This window comes from Amaranthus tricolor, chromosome 6 (assembly GCF_026212465.1).
Source record: "Amaranthus tricolor cultivar Red isolate AtriRed21 chromosome 6, ASM2621246v1, whole genome shotgun sequence".
NCBI lineage: Eukaryota > Viridiplantae > Streptophyta > Magnoliopsida > Caryophyllales > Amaranthaceae > Amaranthus > Amaranthus tricolor.
Window position 1 is genome coordinate 6,239,111 of NC_080052.1, and position 20,268 is coordinate 6,259,378.

At 31.6% G+C, this 20,268-nt stretch overlaps 2 protein-coding genes across 2 annotated transcripts in view; one reads left to right on the forward strand and one right to left on the reverse strand.

The window, feature by feature from the left end:
* Positions 1-15,351: 15,351 nt before the first annotated feature.
* LOC130814935 (uncharacterized) lies at positions 15,352-18,191 on the forward strand. The gene is made up of 3 exons (XM_057681222.1): positions 15,352-16,128; positions 16,560-16,732; positions 17,786-18,191. Exons 1-3 carry the CDS (start codon positions 15,580-15,582, stop codon positions 17,943-17,945), a joined length of 882 nt encoding a protein of 293 aa, XP_057537205.1. The 5' UTR covers positions 15,352-15,579; the 3' UTR covers positions 17,946-18,191.
* A 142-nt stretch (positions 18,192-18,333) lies between these two features.
* The window catches only part of LOC130814934 (F-box protein CPR1-like), a 2,379-nt gene continuing 444 nt past the window's right edge, over positions 18,334-20,268 (reverse strand). Inside the window, exon 1 of the mRNA XM_057681221.1 lies at positions 18,334-20,268. This exon is cut by the window's right edge and continues 444 nt beyond it. Within this exon, the coding sequence (XP_057537204.1) occupies positions 19,461-20,268 (808 nt within the window). The 3' untranslated portion in view covers positions 18,334-19,460.

Below are 20,268 nucleotides of genomic sequence, written 5' to 3' on the forward strand. Positions count from 1 at the left end.
TGGGTTTCGAATAGCAAGCAAAACTTAAGGATTTAATATATTGAAAAAAGAAATTATACCTCAATTTCGTGGGTTTTGAAGATGAACAACAACAATGCTGTGAACAAGAAGATGAAGAATTCGTGGGTTTTTCGAATAGTTGTTCGTGGGTTTTGAAGAACACAGTAGTTTAGCTTTTGTTTCGTGGGTTTAGCAGTTGTTCGTGGGTTGAAGAACGACGAAGATAAAGAATTCAAGAGCAGCAGTAGTGGTTTTTCGTGGGTTTTAGAAGGGTTTAGCTAGCTTTTGTTAACGTTATAATGAAATAGTAGTTTAGCTTATTGAACAAGAATAATATATGAGACGCGCGTTTTTTAAAATAAATATATAATTTACATTATATGCTGCGGTTCTTCAAAAACGCAGCAAATAATGTAATTTTTATTTGTTTTTTCTTAAAATAGACTATATATTGCGGTATTTGGGGAACCGCAGCATATAACGTAATTTTTTTCCCTGTTTTTTCATCCTATTTTATGCTGCGTAATTGAAAAACCGCAATATATGTCATGTAGCAAATAAGATTTTTTCCACTAGTGATTTAGTACACTATATTTTATTTGCTAATTATTTGACCAAAATTTATGTAAAATGATGTAAAAGTACTTTTAGTAAACTTGCCGCTCAAACTATGTGTGAAATATTAATTTTGTGACATTATAAATTTTACTTGTTTTATAACTACAAATATTGACTTTTGTGAAAATTATAAGTTTGACTTGTTTTAAAACTAGAAATATGGATTTTTGTGAAATTATAAGTTTTTATTTATTATAAAGTTAGAAATGTTGATTTTGGGAACTTATTTAGAGAGAAATATATTTTAGTAGCTACTTGTGGAAAAATATTAATTTGGAGACTATTAATAAAATACTAAGTTATTAGTGTGAATTTAGTGAACAATTAAAAATAAAGTTATAAATAAAATTTAATGTGTAAAAATTTTATAATAAATGTATAGAGACATAAAGGTTAATTTTTATGTTATAATTAAGAATTTTATTAAATAAAAGAGGATATCACCTAAGTTGATCAAAGTCAAAGTCAAAGTCAAATTGTAGTAATAAAAATGTGATGTACTTGTGTGAATGAATATTGATTGAATGACCCTGATAGTAAGGTAATGTCGAACCATGGACCGGCATGTAAAATCGTGGCGTCCGTGTTGGCCGGCACGTAAAGTGCGATGTAAAACAGGGGGTTAGCTACCTATCATGTAAAGCTCGAGCATGATTGTATTGGAGGGGTGACGACTCCCACCACAGTTATGGTTTAGGACTACGGTCCTCACCTAACCAGACCCTTACATATATTAGGTGTCATATTGTTGTGCATGTTGATCAGTGATAAACTTGATAAGTGTTGATGCTATGATGTATGACACAATTATGAGTATTAACCAAATGAACTCACTTAAGTGTTAAGATTACCGAATTGTATAAGTGGTAGTAACGTACTTCTGTCAGGATTGAGATTGGTATCTTAATGACTTAAAAGTATGGAACAGAAAAGATTATAGTAAAAGTATACAGTGGTGTCAATTAATTATAAATTCGTACTTAAATTATTATTTTGTAAATGTAGCGTATAATTTTCGTATTTTGAGCCGGATAGGAAGTTATGCTCGGCGTTAAGTGCTGACCGATTCAATCGGCTGTCATCCGTATCATGGATGTCATCATTTTGCAGGATTTAGTTTTATGTTTCAATCCAGGCGCAGCAATTACTATTTATTGAGAACTTAGCTGTTTTTTGTACCTTTATTGATGACTTGATGTGGATGTATCTTTTTTTCATTTTGAGCAAACAATATTTCTTATCAGATGTAATATTTTACTTTTATTTTAAACAACTTTTGTTTATATGATTTAGAGTTTTTAACAGTTTGGCTTTTTAAGACTTCCGCAATATTTTTGTATTAAACACTATTATTAAATGTTAATTATGTATCAAGATTGCCGCTCCCGTTACAGATCATCTTTAATATTCTTGGAGATCAATGTGAGTACTTGAAAAACAGTCTATATTCAATGCTCAAGTATTAATTGTTCTTGAGATTATTATTCTTATTGTACTATTCTTTCTAGAAAATTTATTACCTCATTTATGGCGTTTCTTGGAATATTTATAGTCTATCATTTGATGTAAAGAATATTCTATTTAATCCATCAACAACTGTCTTCAGCATTCCCCAAAATCACTGGCATGTTAAGGTTGTTTACGTCCCTTGACGTGTCAAATCTTTGTTTCATCTCGTAGTGGTGCATTTAATTCCCCAGATAGTGCTTCCTCCTTCCTAATCCAACAAATGCCCCACTTGCATAAAAGATAGCATATTTGATTTACACCGTGTGGGCTACATTCTATAGGTATACTTAATGATTAACTTTTAATGAATTTCTTCATCATTTTGTCGCGCTCTTATTTTCTTCCCAAAAACTTTGCTTCATTTGTTCCAACAATCTTAGACTAAATTTCCCTTCCCAAATTATTGACTAATCTTCCCTTTCAAAATGATTTTCTCCCATATTTTACAAGACTGATCTTTGACACATACAAAATTATTGAGATTTGCACTAAATCATTAATTAATTAAAACCAAACATTGAGGCAAACATCAAATCAATAAGCTCAATTCTAATCAAAATTAAGCCAAAATCAGCAATAACAAAGATTAGTTATACTATTTTAAATCCTAATTGAGAAGCTATCAACAACAAAATCCTAATTCAGATAAATAACAAGTAATAAAAATATCTATTATAGTTCTATAAATAACCATGTGGGTTCATTTGCCCTATAATTCAAACCCTAAATTTTGAACTTTAACCATAATAAATTAATAATCATACCTAAAGAACCTTAAGATTACTACATTCAATCAATGAGCATCAAAATCTAACAAAAATAAAGTTGTAAGAGAAGGTTAAGTACTTAATCCGTACAATAGTGTGCTGCCTCATTCTTCTTTATTACTACAGTCATGATAACAGAAATTACATCTTTTTAAATAATTAAAAAAAAAAAGATAAGAATACTAGAGACTACAGTATACATTATTGAAGCCAAGCCCATAATTTGATTTCGAGCTGATTTTAGCCGTCGAATTTGATGGAGTTGGAGCCCACAAAAGCGATATGGAAACATATTTTCCAGCTGTGCTATATTGTTTGTATAAGGTCCACATTCCACAAACACCATGGAGTATCTACATTAACTTAATATAGTGTTTGGGTAGTCATTCATGAAATTATTTTAAATTATGAAATCATAAATAAAGAATTTAAAAATAACAAGGTTTGGGTAGTTATTTTCAAATTCTCAACTTTAACTATTTTAAAAACAATGATAGAATTCAATTCAAATTCAAATTTTAAAATTTTTAATTTGCCAAACAATAAATTTGAGTCAATTCTAAATTTCCAAATAAAATCATAACTCCCAAACATGGCATAAAATTACTTAGATGAATTCATATCCGCACGCATTATTTTTCTTAGCCTATACAATATAAATGCATAACAAGCAGTTAACAGCCCGTCTTGTATGAGTCCATCTTACAGTGAGATAATCTTAAAATACGAAGCTCATAAGCTAAAAGTTTCTATTATCGGGCTATCTAACCCAAGTATGAGGCATGTCTCACGGTGAAACCGTCTCATACAAGAATTTGTGAGCAGTAAAAAATAACAAATAACATGTCCGACATAGTTATTGTTTAACACTAGTTCATGGGAAAAAAACAGTAATAATAATGCTGATGTCTTGTTCCAAAAAGATCAGAGTTACCTACATGAACTAATATATCAGTTTCAATGGTGGCAGAGTTGTTCCTAACCTTAGCCAAGATTAACATTTGAATAGGGCCCAGTGCTAGAAAGCGGTATAATAGTTTAATTCAGCAATGTTGTCTTGTAGGACATTGAACACCGCTTATAAATTTATAACAAAAGTTTTGTATAGAAAAGGTCAATTTCTTTTATTTTGCCTAGAACACATAAGATATAAATAACAACACATGGTAGTCCACATGAAACCAGAAACTTTAAATGAAAAAAATAATTCATATAAATTAGTGAATCTTGATTAATAGGAGTTCATCGTGAGAAACACCATTAATCAATAATAAAAATTAAAAAAGAAACACTAGAAAGTGCAAGGAAAGGAGATTGAAAGTGATTTATGTTTTTTTTATATATATTTTTCGTTAAGAGATAAAATATCACATGTAATGATGTATAGAGTGCTCGGTAGGGTACGATTTTTACAAGGCTTGGCAAGACAATAGACGTTTAAAGCTCAACCTACGGTGCAGAATTTCCATAGTCACGTGAATATAAAAATGGAGGGCCATTCCCTGGAGAAAATGATCACTATTCCATTCAACTTTGGCTTCTTTCCATTTCTGATGTTTACAACACTAAAATGTGCCAATAAATGTAAATAATTTTACATTGACTTAAATTATAAGGGATGGGAACAAACAAGAAAGCTGGTAGCCGAGTTGGTATTTTAATCAAATTCTGTTGACTCGATCTGTGATTTAAACTGACTTGATTTTAGCTCAAACTCATACCTAATATAGTTAGAATTGAAGGACTTGATGTACCCCTGAATTTGAGATGACATCGAACAAGTCTAATTATGTTCAAATCTTGGTTTGACCCAGCACAAATTGAGCCTAACGCTAGAGATCCTAACTCAAAACACAATTGGTTAATCAATTTAAGTTTACAAATGTACTACAAAGTAAAATTTTGACTCTGCTTGAAAAGCTTCTTAGTCCTTCACCCAACTTAAACTTTAATCTCATGCATACTCATTAGTAATCAACTTGAGCATATCTAAATTTATAACTTTAATATGTTTGGGCAACTTGGATTCAATCTACCGATTTTTGGTTGAGCCAATTTGGGCCAACTAGCTCGAATAGTTGAATTCGATTGGGTTTGGTGAACTTACTTTAGTGCTCTTTCAAGCTATTATGAAATATAAATATGTAAATGATTTTAAATTAAAATATAATTTAAACATCAAAATAATATATTTTAGGTGTGGCCAGCTTGGAGTAAGAATTCATTTCACCAATAAAATCTTTTCATTTAATTTATTTTCGGTTATTTTTGGGTTGATCAGTTAAAATTATATGTGCTTGACTTATATTATGTTAAGGGATCTTGTTATCATTTCTCATATCTCCTTCAGGTCTTAGGTTTGGTAGTTTGGATTACTTCAGTCAAATCGTACTTGTTGTATATGTCAGTCTAGTCCATGATCTTTATAATTACCTAGAATCAATACCAAATGCATCTACCCTGATTTGTAATAAAATACCCCGACATGATATGAGATTAAGTAAAAGAGCTCTAAAAGATTCATAAAACCACCTATACGTACAAGATGCATCTTCTCTTCAAGGAAACTCATTTATTAAGAACTCTACAACCATGTGACAATGTTTTAAACTAGCTTTAAGATGAACACAATTTTCAAGGGTACACACCTATAACAACAAAGGGAAACTGAAATGTAACTACATACTCTTTTCATCCTACTGTTATCTTAACATTTGATTATTGGCACTATTAATTCACCATCAACTCTTATTAGTTTGTATTCAATTCTTAATCTAGATATTAGTTAAAGCATAATCAAATAAAATGTTTGATTCGTCTCGATTTAGATGTTATTAATGTCAACTTTCCATGATTTTTATTATGTCCAATTAGAGATATCAACAATTAAAATATTGAGATGGAGAGAATATGCTCGTTTATGTAGTCAATTTATAGCCTACAACCCTACATGAGTAGTCAACGATGGCATGTGTGAGGTGAGAGTGATACGTTTGACACTTAACCAACTTGGCCTAATATTAATACGATTTGTGATTATCATAACCTTGAATTAATTTATTTTTGAATTAGTGTTGGTTAAAATCAACTCAAACCAAAATCCTAGTAACTAACATGAATTTGAATTTTGGACCAAACTTGGCATAAATATTGACTATTTGACCCTGAACATGAGACAATCACAAGACCTAATAAAACCAAAGTCAAACATTCGAGTTGATCAGACACACCATAATCAAACCAAAATTTAAATTAGTAACTAAACTAGATAGCATGAGCTAAGAAAATTTTTCAACAAATAAATTGTACGTTGTAGTATTGCCTCTCTCTTTATAAGAGGAAGGGCTAAAGAACAGAATAAGAGAGAAAAGGAAAAACAATTGTATTGATATTATTGTAAACTTACAAAATATTTAGCCTATATATATAGACAAATACATTAGCATTGAAACAGATTACTAAACACCTATAACAACCTAACTACCTTAGTTAGTAGTTAGTTACAAACATAACAATAAACTCAACTATAGTATACACACGTGACTGTTAGCAACAACAACCTTTCTTCAATAATGCTTAATGATCAGCTGCAAACCTGAAATACTAAAACCTAAACAAAGACTTGCACAAGCAGATTATAATATCACAATATTCCCCCTCAAACTAGGGATGAGGTTGTAAATGCCTAGTTTGGTTAAAAGGTGTAAAAATTGATTTGAAGGAAGGATCTTAGTTAATATGTCAGCCAATTGATTTCTAGTTGGCAAATATGTTAATTGGAGCAATCCTTCAATAATTTTTTCACGTGTAAAATGGCAATCAAGCTCAATATGCTTATTCCTTTCATGAAATATAGGGTTTTTAGCACTATGGATAGCTGATATGTTGTCACAATGCAAGGTGACTAGTTTAAGATTTGTGAGTCCAAGCTCCTGTAACAACCTAACAACCCAAGTCACCTCTGATGTTGCATTAGCTATAGCCCTATATTCTGCCTTAGAACTTGATCTAGCAACAGTTGGCTGTTTTTTGAGTTCCAACTAATAGGTGAAGACCCAAGCATAAGCACATATCCTGAAACAGACCTCCTAGAGTCACAACACACTCCCCAATTAGGGTCTGAATAAGCCTGTAGGGTCAAGGTATCTTGCTTGTAAAACAATCCCTTGGCCACATGTAGAGTATATATAGTTAAGAGTGTGCAACAGGGCATTCCAATGAGGACTTCTTGGTTGCTGCATGTATTGGCTGAGATGTTGAATAGTGTAAGCAAGATCAGATCTTATGTTGGACAAAATATTCAGCTTTCCAATGAGTTTTCTGTACTTAGTAAGGTCAGTAAGGAGCTCCCCATCATCAAGCTTAAGTTTCAAGTTTAGAGTTAAAGGTGTAACTACCTTTTTCAAATGTTGGATTCCATTAGACTTTAATAGCTCCTTAGTGTATTTTTGCTGAGCAAGGACCATCCCTTTGTCAGTGTGACTGACTTCTATACCCAAAAAATAATGCAAAGGACCTAGATCTTTAATGGTGAAGGTGTGATCTAGATGCATTTTAAGAGTCTCTACTTCATGAATGTTATTTCCTGTTAGGAGAATGTCATCCACATATACTGCAACCAATGTTATATATCAGTTTTGTCTTTCTTTATAAACAGTGAGTAGTCATTTTTTGATTGAATATAGCCTAAAACTTTGAATTCATGAGCTAGCTTAGAATGTCATTGCCCAGAGGCTTGTTTAAGACCATATAGAGATTTTTTCAGCAAGCATACTATGTTATCGGGATTTGGAATACCATCTGGCATCTTCATGTATACTTCCTCATGGAGGTCTCCATGAAGAAAAGCAGTATTCACATCTAATTGATGAACAAGCCATTTGTTATTAGCAGCAATGGCAAGTAAACACCTAATGGTGGTCATTTTGATCGATCACAGGTGAAAAAGTTTCCTCAAAATCAATGCCATGTTTTTTATTAAACCCTTTAGCTACAAGTCTTGCTTTAAACCTTTCTAAAGTGCCATTAGATTTGAGTATAACTTTAAAGACCCACTTAGACCCTATGGCCTTCTTACCTAAAGGAAGTTAACAACCTCCTAAGTCTTATTATATGTTAGAGCTTAAACTTCTTTGTTCATAGCCTCTACCCAAAAAGGATCTCTGATGGCTTCTTTGTAGGAGTAAGGCTCTACATAATTGGTCTGCATTTGTTCAATTTGATGATGACTATCAATGGAGTTTTATAGGAGACAATGTTACACCAATGATTGACTATGGTGTTATTACATACAAATTCTTGTAAATGTCTAGGTTTTCTTATCATCCTAATAGATTTTCTTGTGGAACCAAAGTCAGTTTGTGAGGTAATATTGCTAGGTCTTTCTTGAAATGCTTCTACTTCTGAGAGAAACATATCTTTAGACAATTTATTAGAAGTTTTTTCTTGATGCTTGCATTCTGTATCAGTAGATACTGGGAGGAAAAATTTGCAAAACTTTATTGGAGTTATCAACATTTTGATAAGGAAAGTATTGTTCATGAAATTGAACATCTCTTGAGATGAACACATTGTTAGTCTTTAGACTAAGGAGTTTATATACCTTTTGTTTAGGGGCATATCCTATGAAAACACAGGGTTCAGCTCTAGCATCACATTTGCACCTATTTTTCTTTAAAGTGGAAGCAAAAACAAGGCATTCAAAGGCTTTAAGAAGAGAATAGTTGGGCTTCTTTTCATATATAAGTTTATAAGGTGTCTATGTTTAATAGGCTTTAGTGGCATTCTATTTATGATATATGTAGCACAAAGAACACAATCTGTCCAAAAATGTGCAGGAAGCTTAGATTGAAAGTATAGAGCCCTGGTGACTTCAAGCAAGTGTCTGTGCTTCCTCTCAACTATCCCATTTTGTTGAGGGGTATCAACACAATATGTTTGATTGCTAATCTCTTTTCCTTATAAAATTGCAAAATATCTCCTTGAGATAGCTCTTTAGCATTATCTGTCCTTACACACTGAATTTTCTTGTTAAATTGAGTAAGGATAGATTCATAGAATTCTTTAAAGATTTTAAGAAAGTTAGACTTTTGTTTGATGAAGTATACCCAAGTGAATCTTGAATAATCATCAACTATGGTAATGAATAGGTTTTTTTTTGAACCTTGAATTATGTCTCAATGGACCCCATATATCAATGTGTAAAAGTTGAAAATTTTCAACTGATTTTAGTGAACTTTTGGGAAATACATTTCTAGTTTTCTTTGCCCGACAAATAGTACAAATGAATTTATTGTCAAAACTTTGTCTATGAAAATCAGAAAACAAAAGACCTAGCTTATTGAAAGGCATATGACCCATTCTAATGTGCCACAATTTGGTATTATTAATATTTCTAGTCTGCTGTTGTTGTGCACTTAGGCATGCTTGAAATTGCAGCGTTTCACATAGATCGTTGCAATCTTGGATGTAGTAAAGTGCACTTTGTGCTTTACCAAGAAGCAAAGGCTCCTTCTTCAGAAACCCCTGGATAAAACAATTGTTAGTATTAAACCACATAGTACACTTCAAGTCTTTAACCAGCTTATTTACTGACACAAAGTTGAAGTGAAAAGATGGCACATATAGGACATCCTTTAATTTTATTTCATAAGACAAAAAAAAACGTTCCCTATGATGTCAACTTTTACTTGTTTTCCATTAGGGATAGCAACAAAATGGGTTTTGCCTTCTACCTTTTTGTAATCTTGAAACAGATCAAATTGAAAGCATATGTGGTCAGATGCACCACTGTCTATGACCCAATTATGCACATTATAAGCATTGAAGTATTTTTTACCTGCTAGATGTGCTGAGTTAGCAGTAGCTTGCACCTTATTTTCTTCATTGTTGTTTTGTTTATTCAGAAGGTTCATCAATTGCCCAAACTGCTCTAGTGTTAATCTTGTATCCACTTGTTCTTGGACTTTACTGTCAGTATTGGCTAAGTTGATGTTACATCCATTGGTTTAATAGTCTTTTCTCCATGAATTTGACTTGTATCTTGATGGGTATCTATGAAACTTCCTACATTTTTTTGCTATGCCCAGGGATCTTACAATGATCACAGAACAAGTTGTGTTTGGTTTCTTGTTGTTTTGATAATCACTTTTGTTCTTGTTCTTGTAATCTTGAAACTTTCTTTTCTCGACCCTGCATGCCATAGGAGTAGTATCTTTGGAATCAGGTCCATGGCTAATGACTTGGTGGACTTGTTCTTGTAAGAGTACACCATAGGCTTCTGAACAATGGGTGTGGGTTTCATCATCAAAACATTGCTTCTAGTTTAATGGTATTTGTTATTCAGTTTCATCAAGAACTAAACTAGCCTTCTGCTTTGCTGACTTTGAATGGATTTCTTGGTCATTTCACATTAACATCCATTACAATTGCATATGGAAACTGGATCTAAAGCATCCAATTCATCCCAAATAACTTTAATTTTGGTGTAAAACTCCTCAATAATCATGTCTGATGTTTGAACAATCTTGCTCAATTCCTCTTCAATGTGAAACAATTGGGCAAAAGATGATTGACCAAAGCGATGTTCTAGTTCATCCCATACCTCCTTTGCAGTTTTCAGCTACAAGATACTCTTAGTAATGTTTTCATCAACGACATTCATAATCCGTCATATAGCAATATCATTGACACGATTCCATGCTTTGCCATTGGATACACTTGTGGAAGTCCTCTTGACGGTCCAATCTACAAATCTCATTTTGTTCTTGGCAATAAAGCTATAGTCATTGCTCTTTTCCATCCCTTAAATCTCACTCCCTTGAAAGCATTATTGACTAATTTCAACCCAATACCAGTAGGGTGTAAGTAGTATACACTTGAAGGATTCATGGTGATATCTTGATTCTTGTCATTCTTCACCATATTGAAAGATAGAGGGGGGCATAGATCAATCAAGAAAGTAATCTGTTGTGTTCTTGAAACAGAAAGAAATAGGGATGGAGGTTCAAAGCGAAGACTGCTCTGATACCATATTAGAGGAAGGGCTAAAGAACAGAATAAGAGAGAAAAGGAAAAACAATTGTATTGATATTATTGTAAACTTACAGAATGTTTAGCCTATATATATATAGACAAATACATTAGCATTGAAACAAAATACTAACACCTATAACAACCTAACTACCTTAATTAGTAGTTAGTTACAAACTTAACAATAAACTCAACTATAGTAAACACACGTGACTATCAGCAATGAACAACAACAACTTTTCTTCAATAATGCTTAATGATCAGCTGCAAAACCTAAACAAAGACTTGCACAATACTCTTTTACAAAGTTATAATTGTGAAAATTTAGTTTATGTGAAATATTTTATACCAAATAATTAATATTTGATTATATATTAAATATGATTATATTTTTTTATTTTTAATAAAGAGCTAATGATTACTAGCTATAAAATTCACAATTTATCAATTGCTTTAACAAAAAAGACTTATTAATTTTTCTAACAAAAATAAATATTATATTATATTATATTTTTTCAAATATTTCAACTATTAATATCATACTGAAACAATAATAGAAAAAATATAATGATATCTACAAAATATGTTACTCCATTTAATTCAGAGTAATTAATCTTGTAGCTTTGTGATCACATTTGGAAAGCTAGAAAGGATGCAATTTGTCACCTTAGCATGAGTACTATTGAAGAAAGGTTTCAACAAGAAATAAAGGGGGAAAAAAATGCTCTATAGCCAAATCACTCTGATGCATGGTTTAATTTTTGTTTTTTTAGATCTTCTATAACTCTTATTTTATTTTTGAGGTTTCCTTTTTTCATGTACACATAAAGAGTGAGTTGGAACAACTCTTCCTAAAAGATGAGTCTTTTCTCCATATTAATGCAAAATAGGGGAAGGTGATGTTTCCTCCCTAAGTGTTTGTATTTGTCTTTATTTGATGCAAAGGAAGTTTTTTATTTTTCAAAAGAAAAAATAAAACAAACCAAAATAACAAATTTAATGAAGGCAAAGGTAGTTCACAAACACAACACCAAATATAATTGTGATCGCATTAGAATTGGAACTTGAAACGTAAATTAATTCGATTTAAATCTACGGTACATAAACATGAGCTGCCGATTTGACAACGTTCAAATCTTAAATTGAATCCTCATTGTTAAACCAACATCTTTAATCAAGTATACAATGTCTCTTTTAAAAAGAACATGGCATGGTCCACAATTTATTTAGTAAAAACATTGTTACACCAAGTTTGGCTAATGGCTAGTTGGCTACTTGATATTAGTAGCTAATTTTTTATAACTCTAATCCCTTGTAACATTTACTATAAGTATATATCGTGGGAATATAAAAAAAAATTAAAATTGTGAGAGTATAAAAATTTTTTTTTAAAAATATAACGTTTCATGAAAAGGAAAAGAAATATCTTGATAAAATAAAAAAATAAATTGAATATGGAGACAAAAAAATAAAAAATAAGCGTAAATATAACAAATTTTATAACGGACTAAAATGAAAAAAAATAATAAAATTCGAGTAGAATTGTAAAAATAATTTATTATCTTTTCTTCGGTTAGGTATACTTTTCAGATATTTTAGAATTGTACTACAACTAACTATGATTGTATGGTAAGTACTCAATGAGATATTTTCAGATTCAATTAAGAATATTAGTTACACGTTCTTTATTATTTTGCGAGTGGTTTCAATTAATTTTATTTTTAAAATAAAGGAAAATCAAAATTGGTGACATGGTACTTCTAGAATGTTGCTATAGAAGTACATGTAAATTTTAATTAGGGCATTCTTTCAAGAACTTCGCGGTTATGGGAGCAATTTATTTAGAGGTGGAACAATTTCTATGTTATTTATAAGGGAAACTCGTAAGAAAGTTTAAAAGGAATAAAAATTCGAACTTTTGACCTTATTGTTATAAAAAATTTATAAAAATTTGGATAAGATGGTCTCATTATGAGACCGTGAATTTGGGCCGGCCTAATTCGTGCATGTAACAACCTTATATGTTTTCCCTTATTTTTTTCATTTTTTTGACATTTATCAATTTTGACATTAAATGTTTCAATTTTGTCCTTAAATGTATCAATTTCAACTTAATGTAAACTTTAAATAAATCAATTAAAATAAAAAAATTCAATTTAGACCTGAAATTGATCAATTTTAACGTTAAACTGATCAATTTCTACCTAAATATGATTTTTTTTTTCTCAATTTCAAATTGAAGGTAATATAATGATATTATTCTATGCTTGAATTTCAAATAACAAATGAATAGTATAACACTATTATAGTGTTAAAATATTTGCCAATTTTAAGTACTCTTAATCGATGCAACATGATGATTCCAATAGAATAATGAAACATAAGAGTTCCTGTACTATTTAATTATCGATCAATAATAGTAATATTTCTCTTCCTCCAACAATTTTTTGTTCATAATGGACTTGGGAATAAAGTTGTAGATGTAATGTTTGCTTACCCTGGATGTGAATGTGGAGGACGTGTTCATTTTGAATTGTGTTTGCCAATTGATGCAACGAATGCTCTTGGAAATGACAGAGTTTATGGCTTCTTCGTTATAAAAAATTTCAATTTTGATCTAAGAATGATCAATTCAGACCTTAAAGTAATTAATTATAATTAGTTATAACTTATTTAAAAAATTCAATTTTAACTTTAAATATATCAATTAGGATCTTAAATAAATCAAGTATTGAGCACATATTGAGAAAAAAATTATAATTAAACTTATTGATATTCATCTCATAATAAGACCATCTAGCTTTTATTTGTATATAGATTATTTAAAATTAATGGTTCGGTAAGCGGCACCCTATCTCCCATAGTCATTTTTTGTCACTAAATATATTTTGAAGGTGGATGATATATATATATATATATATATATATATATATATATATATATATATATATATATATATATATATATATATATATATATATATATATATATATATATATATATATATATATATATATATATATATATATATATATATATATATATATATATATATATATATATATATATATATATATATATATATATATATATATATATATATATATATATACATTACTTATTGTAATGTATTACAATAAGTAATCATTTAAATGTGTATTTAGCAAGATTGATGACCATAATAATAGAGTCATTATTTGTCATTATTTGTCTATATATGGATGATATACTCATCTTGGTATAAATTTAGTACAAGTTCACGAGACAAAGATTTTTTGTCAGGATCTTTTCAAATGAAAAATATTTGAGATGCTAATGTGATCTTAGGTTTTAGATTATTGGAGATGGACATCAATTGAGTCGAGCTCAATATATTTTGAGAGTGCTCAAACGTTTTATTATGTTTGAAACAAGTCCAATATCTACTCCTATGAATCCAAGTGTGAAGTTTGGTCCTCGTATCGCGCCCAAATTTCATAATTGGAATATTCAAAGGTCTTTGGTTCCTTAAAGTATACTATGACACGTATAAGACCTGACATAGCGTTACGGTTGCAATGTTAATAAGTAGATTTACTAGCAACTCAAGTCCACATCATTAGATGGGAGTACGAAGATTAGAGTTTTTAAATACTTAAAAGGTATCATGAATTATGATTTCTTATATAGTGGGGAACCTCTAAGTTTAGAAGGATATTTCGATGAATGTAAAATCACTAATAAAGAAGATAATTCATCTACAAGTGGTTGGATATTTTGTTTAAAGGGGAAGTGTCATTTCATGGGCTTCTAAGAAATAAACTTGCATTATTGATTTCACTCTGGTTTTAGAATTTATAGCATTAGCATTTTACAACAAGTGAAGCGGAATGGTTGAGAAATCTCATGTTTGAGATATTTATTTTACCAATACCTATTTCACTGATGGCAATTGATATGGATTATTGGATAACTTTGGGTAACGCTTAAAGTTAAGTGTATAATGACAAGTCTCGTCATATTGCTCTTAAATAGAGCTTAAAACAAGGATTTATCATTAATGTGGTCATAATTCTGATTAATTGAGCACCAAGTTTAATTTGACTAAATTTTCACTAAAGCCATGAGTAAGGATTCAATTGAACAAGCGTCAATTAAAATTGGATTATGTCAACAAAAATCAATAAGAAAGTCCGATTTTTATCATACACATTATTTTTATTTTATATGTTAAAAAAAGCCTTGTATGAGACCTTCTTATCGTGAGACGATAAAAGCAGCTCATTAATAAAAAAATAAAATTTAAATTCATTGTACAGAATTTAATTTTTTAAAAAAGAATTTAGACTGGCTTAATTGAAAATTTTTCACGTTAAAAAGACCCAATAAAGAATTAATGTAAAAAATATTTGATATAACAAATTATTTTGAATAAAGAAACATTTTCCTAAATTCCAAAATGTGCAAAAATGAAGAAATCTAAACTCACTAGACCGTCCTTTCCTCCTTCACCGTGTACCGCGTTCTACTAAAATCAACGCTTTAAAATCTCTCCTCTCCTGTATATATTTAATCCCTTCTCTCTCTTCCTTTCTACACCCAAAAAAACAAATAAAAAACATCTTTTTTTCTCTTTAAAAAAGGAGTGATAAATAAATAAGAAAAGAAAACGAAAATGTTACTAAGAAGTGCATCAACTCCATTGCTGAATTCATGGGCTCTGAATAATACAACATCTGGAGCATCCATTTCTACTACTTCTTCACCCGAACCCAACAAATCAAACATTTCTTTAACGCCGTCGTGTTGTTCTCGATCCAGATTGGTCCGAGCTTCTTCTGAGTCGGATCTACGTCACCTTAGCGTCGTTTCACCTAAGTTAAACCCATTCGGGTCTGGTTATGGGTTGGAATCCGGGTTCGGTTTCGGTTCTGCATCGAGACTGCTGATGAATAGTGGGTTGGGTTTGAGAGAGAGAGTTGTGGAGGATGAGGAAGAGGAGTGTGATGTTGTGGAGAGAGAAAATATGGGTTTGAGTTGTGATGGATCCGGTGGTATAGGTGGTGGGTTTGACGGCGGAAATGGGTTCGGATTTGGGTTTGGAAGTTGGGATTCGAATAACGAAAATGGTGGTGAAAGTACTGATTTGTATTATCAGAAAATGATTGAGGCTAATCCTGGGAATCCTCTTCTTTTGGGTAACTATGCCAAATTCTTGAAAGAGGTATATTTATTTATTTATTTATTTTTATGTTTTACATATGATTAGAATAGGGATTTGAGATGATTTTTGTTATGTATTTTCAACTAAAATGTGAGAAATCAGATTTGATCTAATTGTGAGATGAAATTAGTATAAATTGGTGATTTTTAATCATGTATATTGAATATTAAAATTAATAAATTTGAGAACTTAATTAAAATAATACTGTTTTTACACTTTGAATCCTGTTATTCAGTAATAAAATAGTGATAATTTCTGCTCATATTTCCTTTTTTAAGCATATGGTAATTGGCTACTTAATTAGAAAATTTTAGATTCAAAAATGTGAAGAAAATGGGAAATCTGTCTCCACTTAAATGATTGAAAGCATAAAATATATAGGATAATGAGTTTGTTGTGTTGCTGATGTATGAAATTGCTATTGCAAACAGTTCCAAGGAGACTATGTTAAAGCAGAAGAGTATTGTGGGAGAGCAATACTAGCAAATCCCAGTGATGGGAATCTTCTATCGCTCTATGCAGATTTGATATGGAAGACTCAGAAAGATTCATCAAGAGCTGAAACTTACTTTGATCAGGCTGTCAAAGCATCCCCTGATGACTGGTGAGCCTCCAATTTTAACCTGTCGATGATCTCTCATGTTGATTTGTGTTAGTTTTGGTCTACTCTTGTGAGAGAACGCAAGGAGTCTATATTCTCATAAATATTATGAGATTGACTATTTAACCCATGTATGAGGCTCTTCTCTCGGTGAGACTGTGCCATACAATCGTGGTTATTAGAATTGGAATTCTACCTAGGATCATCGAGAATTGGAATTCTACCTAGGATCATCGAGGAGGTAGGATCGAAATCGGTAGAATGGATCGTAGGATTGTGTGATCCTACAAATATGTATTAATGTGCTTTGGATTACTGATTATTTATTATATTTGTTCTCTTTTTAAGTTTTAAAGTGTAAGTAAAAAACTTATTTGACTTCATCGTATTAAGTTTTGAAAAAAATACTTTTAATAATCATTTTAAAATTGCAAATCAAGAAAAACTTGAATTTTATAAAGGCATTGACATAATTGTTTTGAATATATATTTATATGTAAGTGAAATTTATATTATATGAAAATATTTTGCGATTGAAACTACCCATGTAAAATTGATTGTTTAATCGTAGGATCGTAGAATCGTGTTATGATCCTACCACCTCAATTCTCGAATTAAGTAGGATTGCGCGATTCTACCTCATTAAGATCCTACTTACAATTCGGATTGGTTGCCTATTTTTGGATCGCAAGATCGTAGAATCGTAGGTCAGAATCGGGATTCTAATAACTATGCATACAACAATATGTGGTTAGATTATGCAGCCAACTCCATAGGTTGATTTTAAGGCTTTGAGTTTATTATAGTATAGAGGGATTAGTCAAAGATCCGTAGTTCTATGTTATAATGGACTATTTTAAATTGACTCGCTTAGTAATTTGCGCTCTTTATATACGTGAAGTGCAAATGATATTTACAATTTATAAAGGACAATTGGAAAACAACATCTTTGTGTAGGTAGGACTTAGAGTCACTTGGCTGTTGATATTGGGATAATGGCAGTGTTATTGTTCGTGTAAATGGAGGCTAATTATACATCTGATATTCGTTTTGCAGTTACGTTCTAGCTTCATATGCACACTTCCTTTGGGATGCCGATGAAGATGAAGAGGAAGACAAGGAAGATATGAAAATGTGTAGCAATTCAATGCCATTGCCATCAAGGTACTTCGAAGGCGTTCCTCCTCTCCCGCCTCCTTTAGCTGCTGCTTCTTGAGGATATATTTGTGGCTTATCCCTGTTTATGTCGGTATTAGTACTAGTCATGTAACTTTACTCTTCAGCCTTTGTGTTCTACCTGTATTTGCTAACCTTAAAATTAAGTAATTATCCTGGTTGACCTTATTAAGCTATAGTTGTAGGATCTTCTCCCCTTTGGCTAACTAAAATTGTGTAAAAGCTGCTTGTGATGTATATATTTTGTGATCATAAATAAATACAACAGTTTTCAGCTTTGAATTCATTTACTTAATTGGCTTTGAGAGTGGGTTTTGTTGGACACATTAATTATTTGACTCGAGTCGGTTTTGTTGATGATGGTGACTCAAACTAGAGTCTCTTCATGGTGTTAATTGAATCATGGGACTGGGTAAACAACTAAACAAGTTGGAGACAGTAGCCAACGGCGAGTAGGCGTTGGTGATGGTAGTAGTGAAGCCGATTTTTCGCTAGGGGCTGGAATGAAGCTATGTACACAGTGCAAATCGCCGAGTCGGCGTCTATGGAGTTGTGGACAGCCAACTCGATGGCACGGCTGTGGGAGCTTGAGGTCAGCTGACTCAGCTCCTGTTGTGGATTCTACGGGACCAGTTTTCTTCACTTGTTTTGGCTTACTTCCTTGAAGCCCAAGTTTCTTTTTCTTCTTTTGGGGGGGGGGGAGATTAGTATATAAACCCTCCTTCACTAGGCCTAGAGTTTCACAAAGAGTACAAGAGACAAAGTAATCCATTTTTGAGAGAAAAACTTGATTTATTTGTGTAATTGTTAGCGGTTTATAGTGAAATCATTTAATTTTAGTGCCAGTGGACGTAGCTATCACATTGATGGTAAACCACGATAATTCTTGGTGTGTTTTTTCTTATTGTTTGCTTTGAATTTCTTTGTTTTGTCTTTATTGTTTTCAATTCTTGCTTCCGCTGTTGCTCAACATGTTTGATATTGGTCAAATCGATTGTGAATCTTCAGAACAATACCATATCGAGCCAGATTTGGTTTGAGGTCGGGCTTATATTGAGTTAAGTTAATGCGGTTCAGGTTGAAGAAGTTTGTACAACGGATTTAATCGAGTTCGGTAAAACTTTGAGTCAAGTTATTTTGAATTTGGGTCATTTTTGAGTTCTGAGTAATCATTAAGTTAGGTTATTTTGTTTTTAGATAGACTTCAGAATTTGTATCATGTTCGTGTTTAAGTTTATTCGGAAAATATTGACTTTTGGTTATTTCAGATCATTTTTTAGTTTTACAATGGGTCATATTATGGTGAAATAAAACTCATAATAGGTTATGTCAAATTTGAATAAAGTTTATATCGTGTGTGTTAAATTCTTGGTTGATTTTAAGTTGAAATCGTTATACCAACCAAACAATCCATAAAAAACAAAAACCATAGTACACTGGCCAAGATCCCTTTACTATTGAATGCTGATTGCGGAGAGCTCAGAAATAGTGGATTTTCTATGATGATACTACCCAAATTAAGGACGATACTTAATTGAGTTTCCATATTTGGAAATTAATCATCTCCGGTCAATCCATCTATTTTAGGAAGGGGAACAAGGCTTCCATTACAAATAATAATATCAAGGGAAGCACCAACATGATCGATAGATTTGAAAGTCTTATCTTTCAAATTAAACCAGATCAAACCGCATGAATCCCTTTCGTTTCTCACTATAACTTCATCCCCTCCGGTAGAATAAGCTATAGGAGAAGAGCATAACGGTCCAATAACATCCATTTCCGACAAAGAAAATAGTTTAGACCAAGACTTCTTAACTTCGTACTCCTTCATAATCCACACATTAACGGTATTGAATTCATCAGGGCGAACCACAAAACATAAACATCCACCCAAAACACCTAAATCTTTGACATTTTCACACTTCCTTGTGTTTCCCTTGAAATCGGGCAAAGGCAATAAACCGGTCCATTGCTCTGAGCAAAGATTAAAGCCTCGAAGCCTATGTACGCCATTTTTATCATCGTAGAAAATCCAATGAACTATGTTGTTAACGAGTTCACCACGCTTATGCAATAACGCAAGCCTATCATCGCAAAACTCTTCTTTAGGAACTCCCCAACTTCCCCGTTTCAAGCTATAAACCATAACTTGTCTCTTACATAAAGAAAAACAACAACTTAGACGAGTCCCAACCAGATGACGAACCTTAAAGTCGACAATCCTAATGACTTTGTAATCACTAGTAATGCTATCAAAGCCAAACCCGAAACTAACACTACTTACAATCCCAACAGGCAAATCAGCACTTGGGAGTTTGTAGTAACTGTTAACTATCATAGGATTCCACAAAATAACCTCG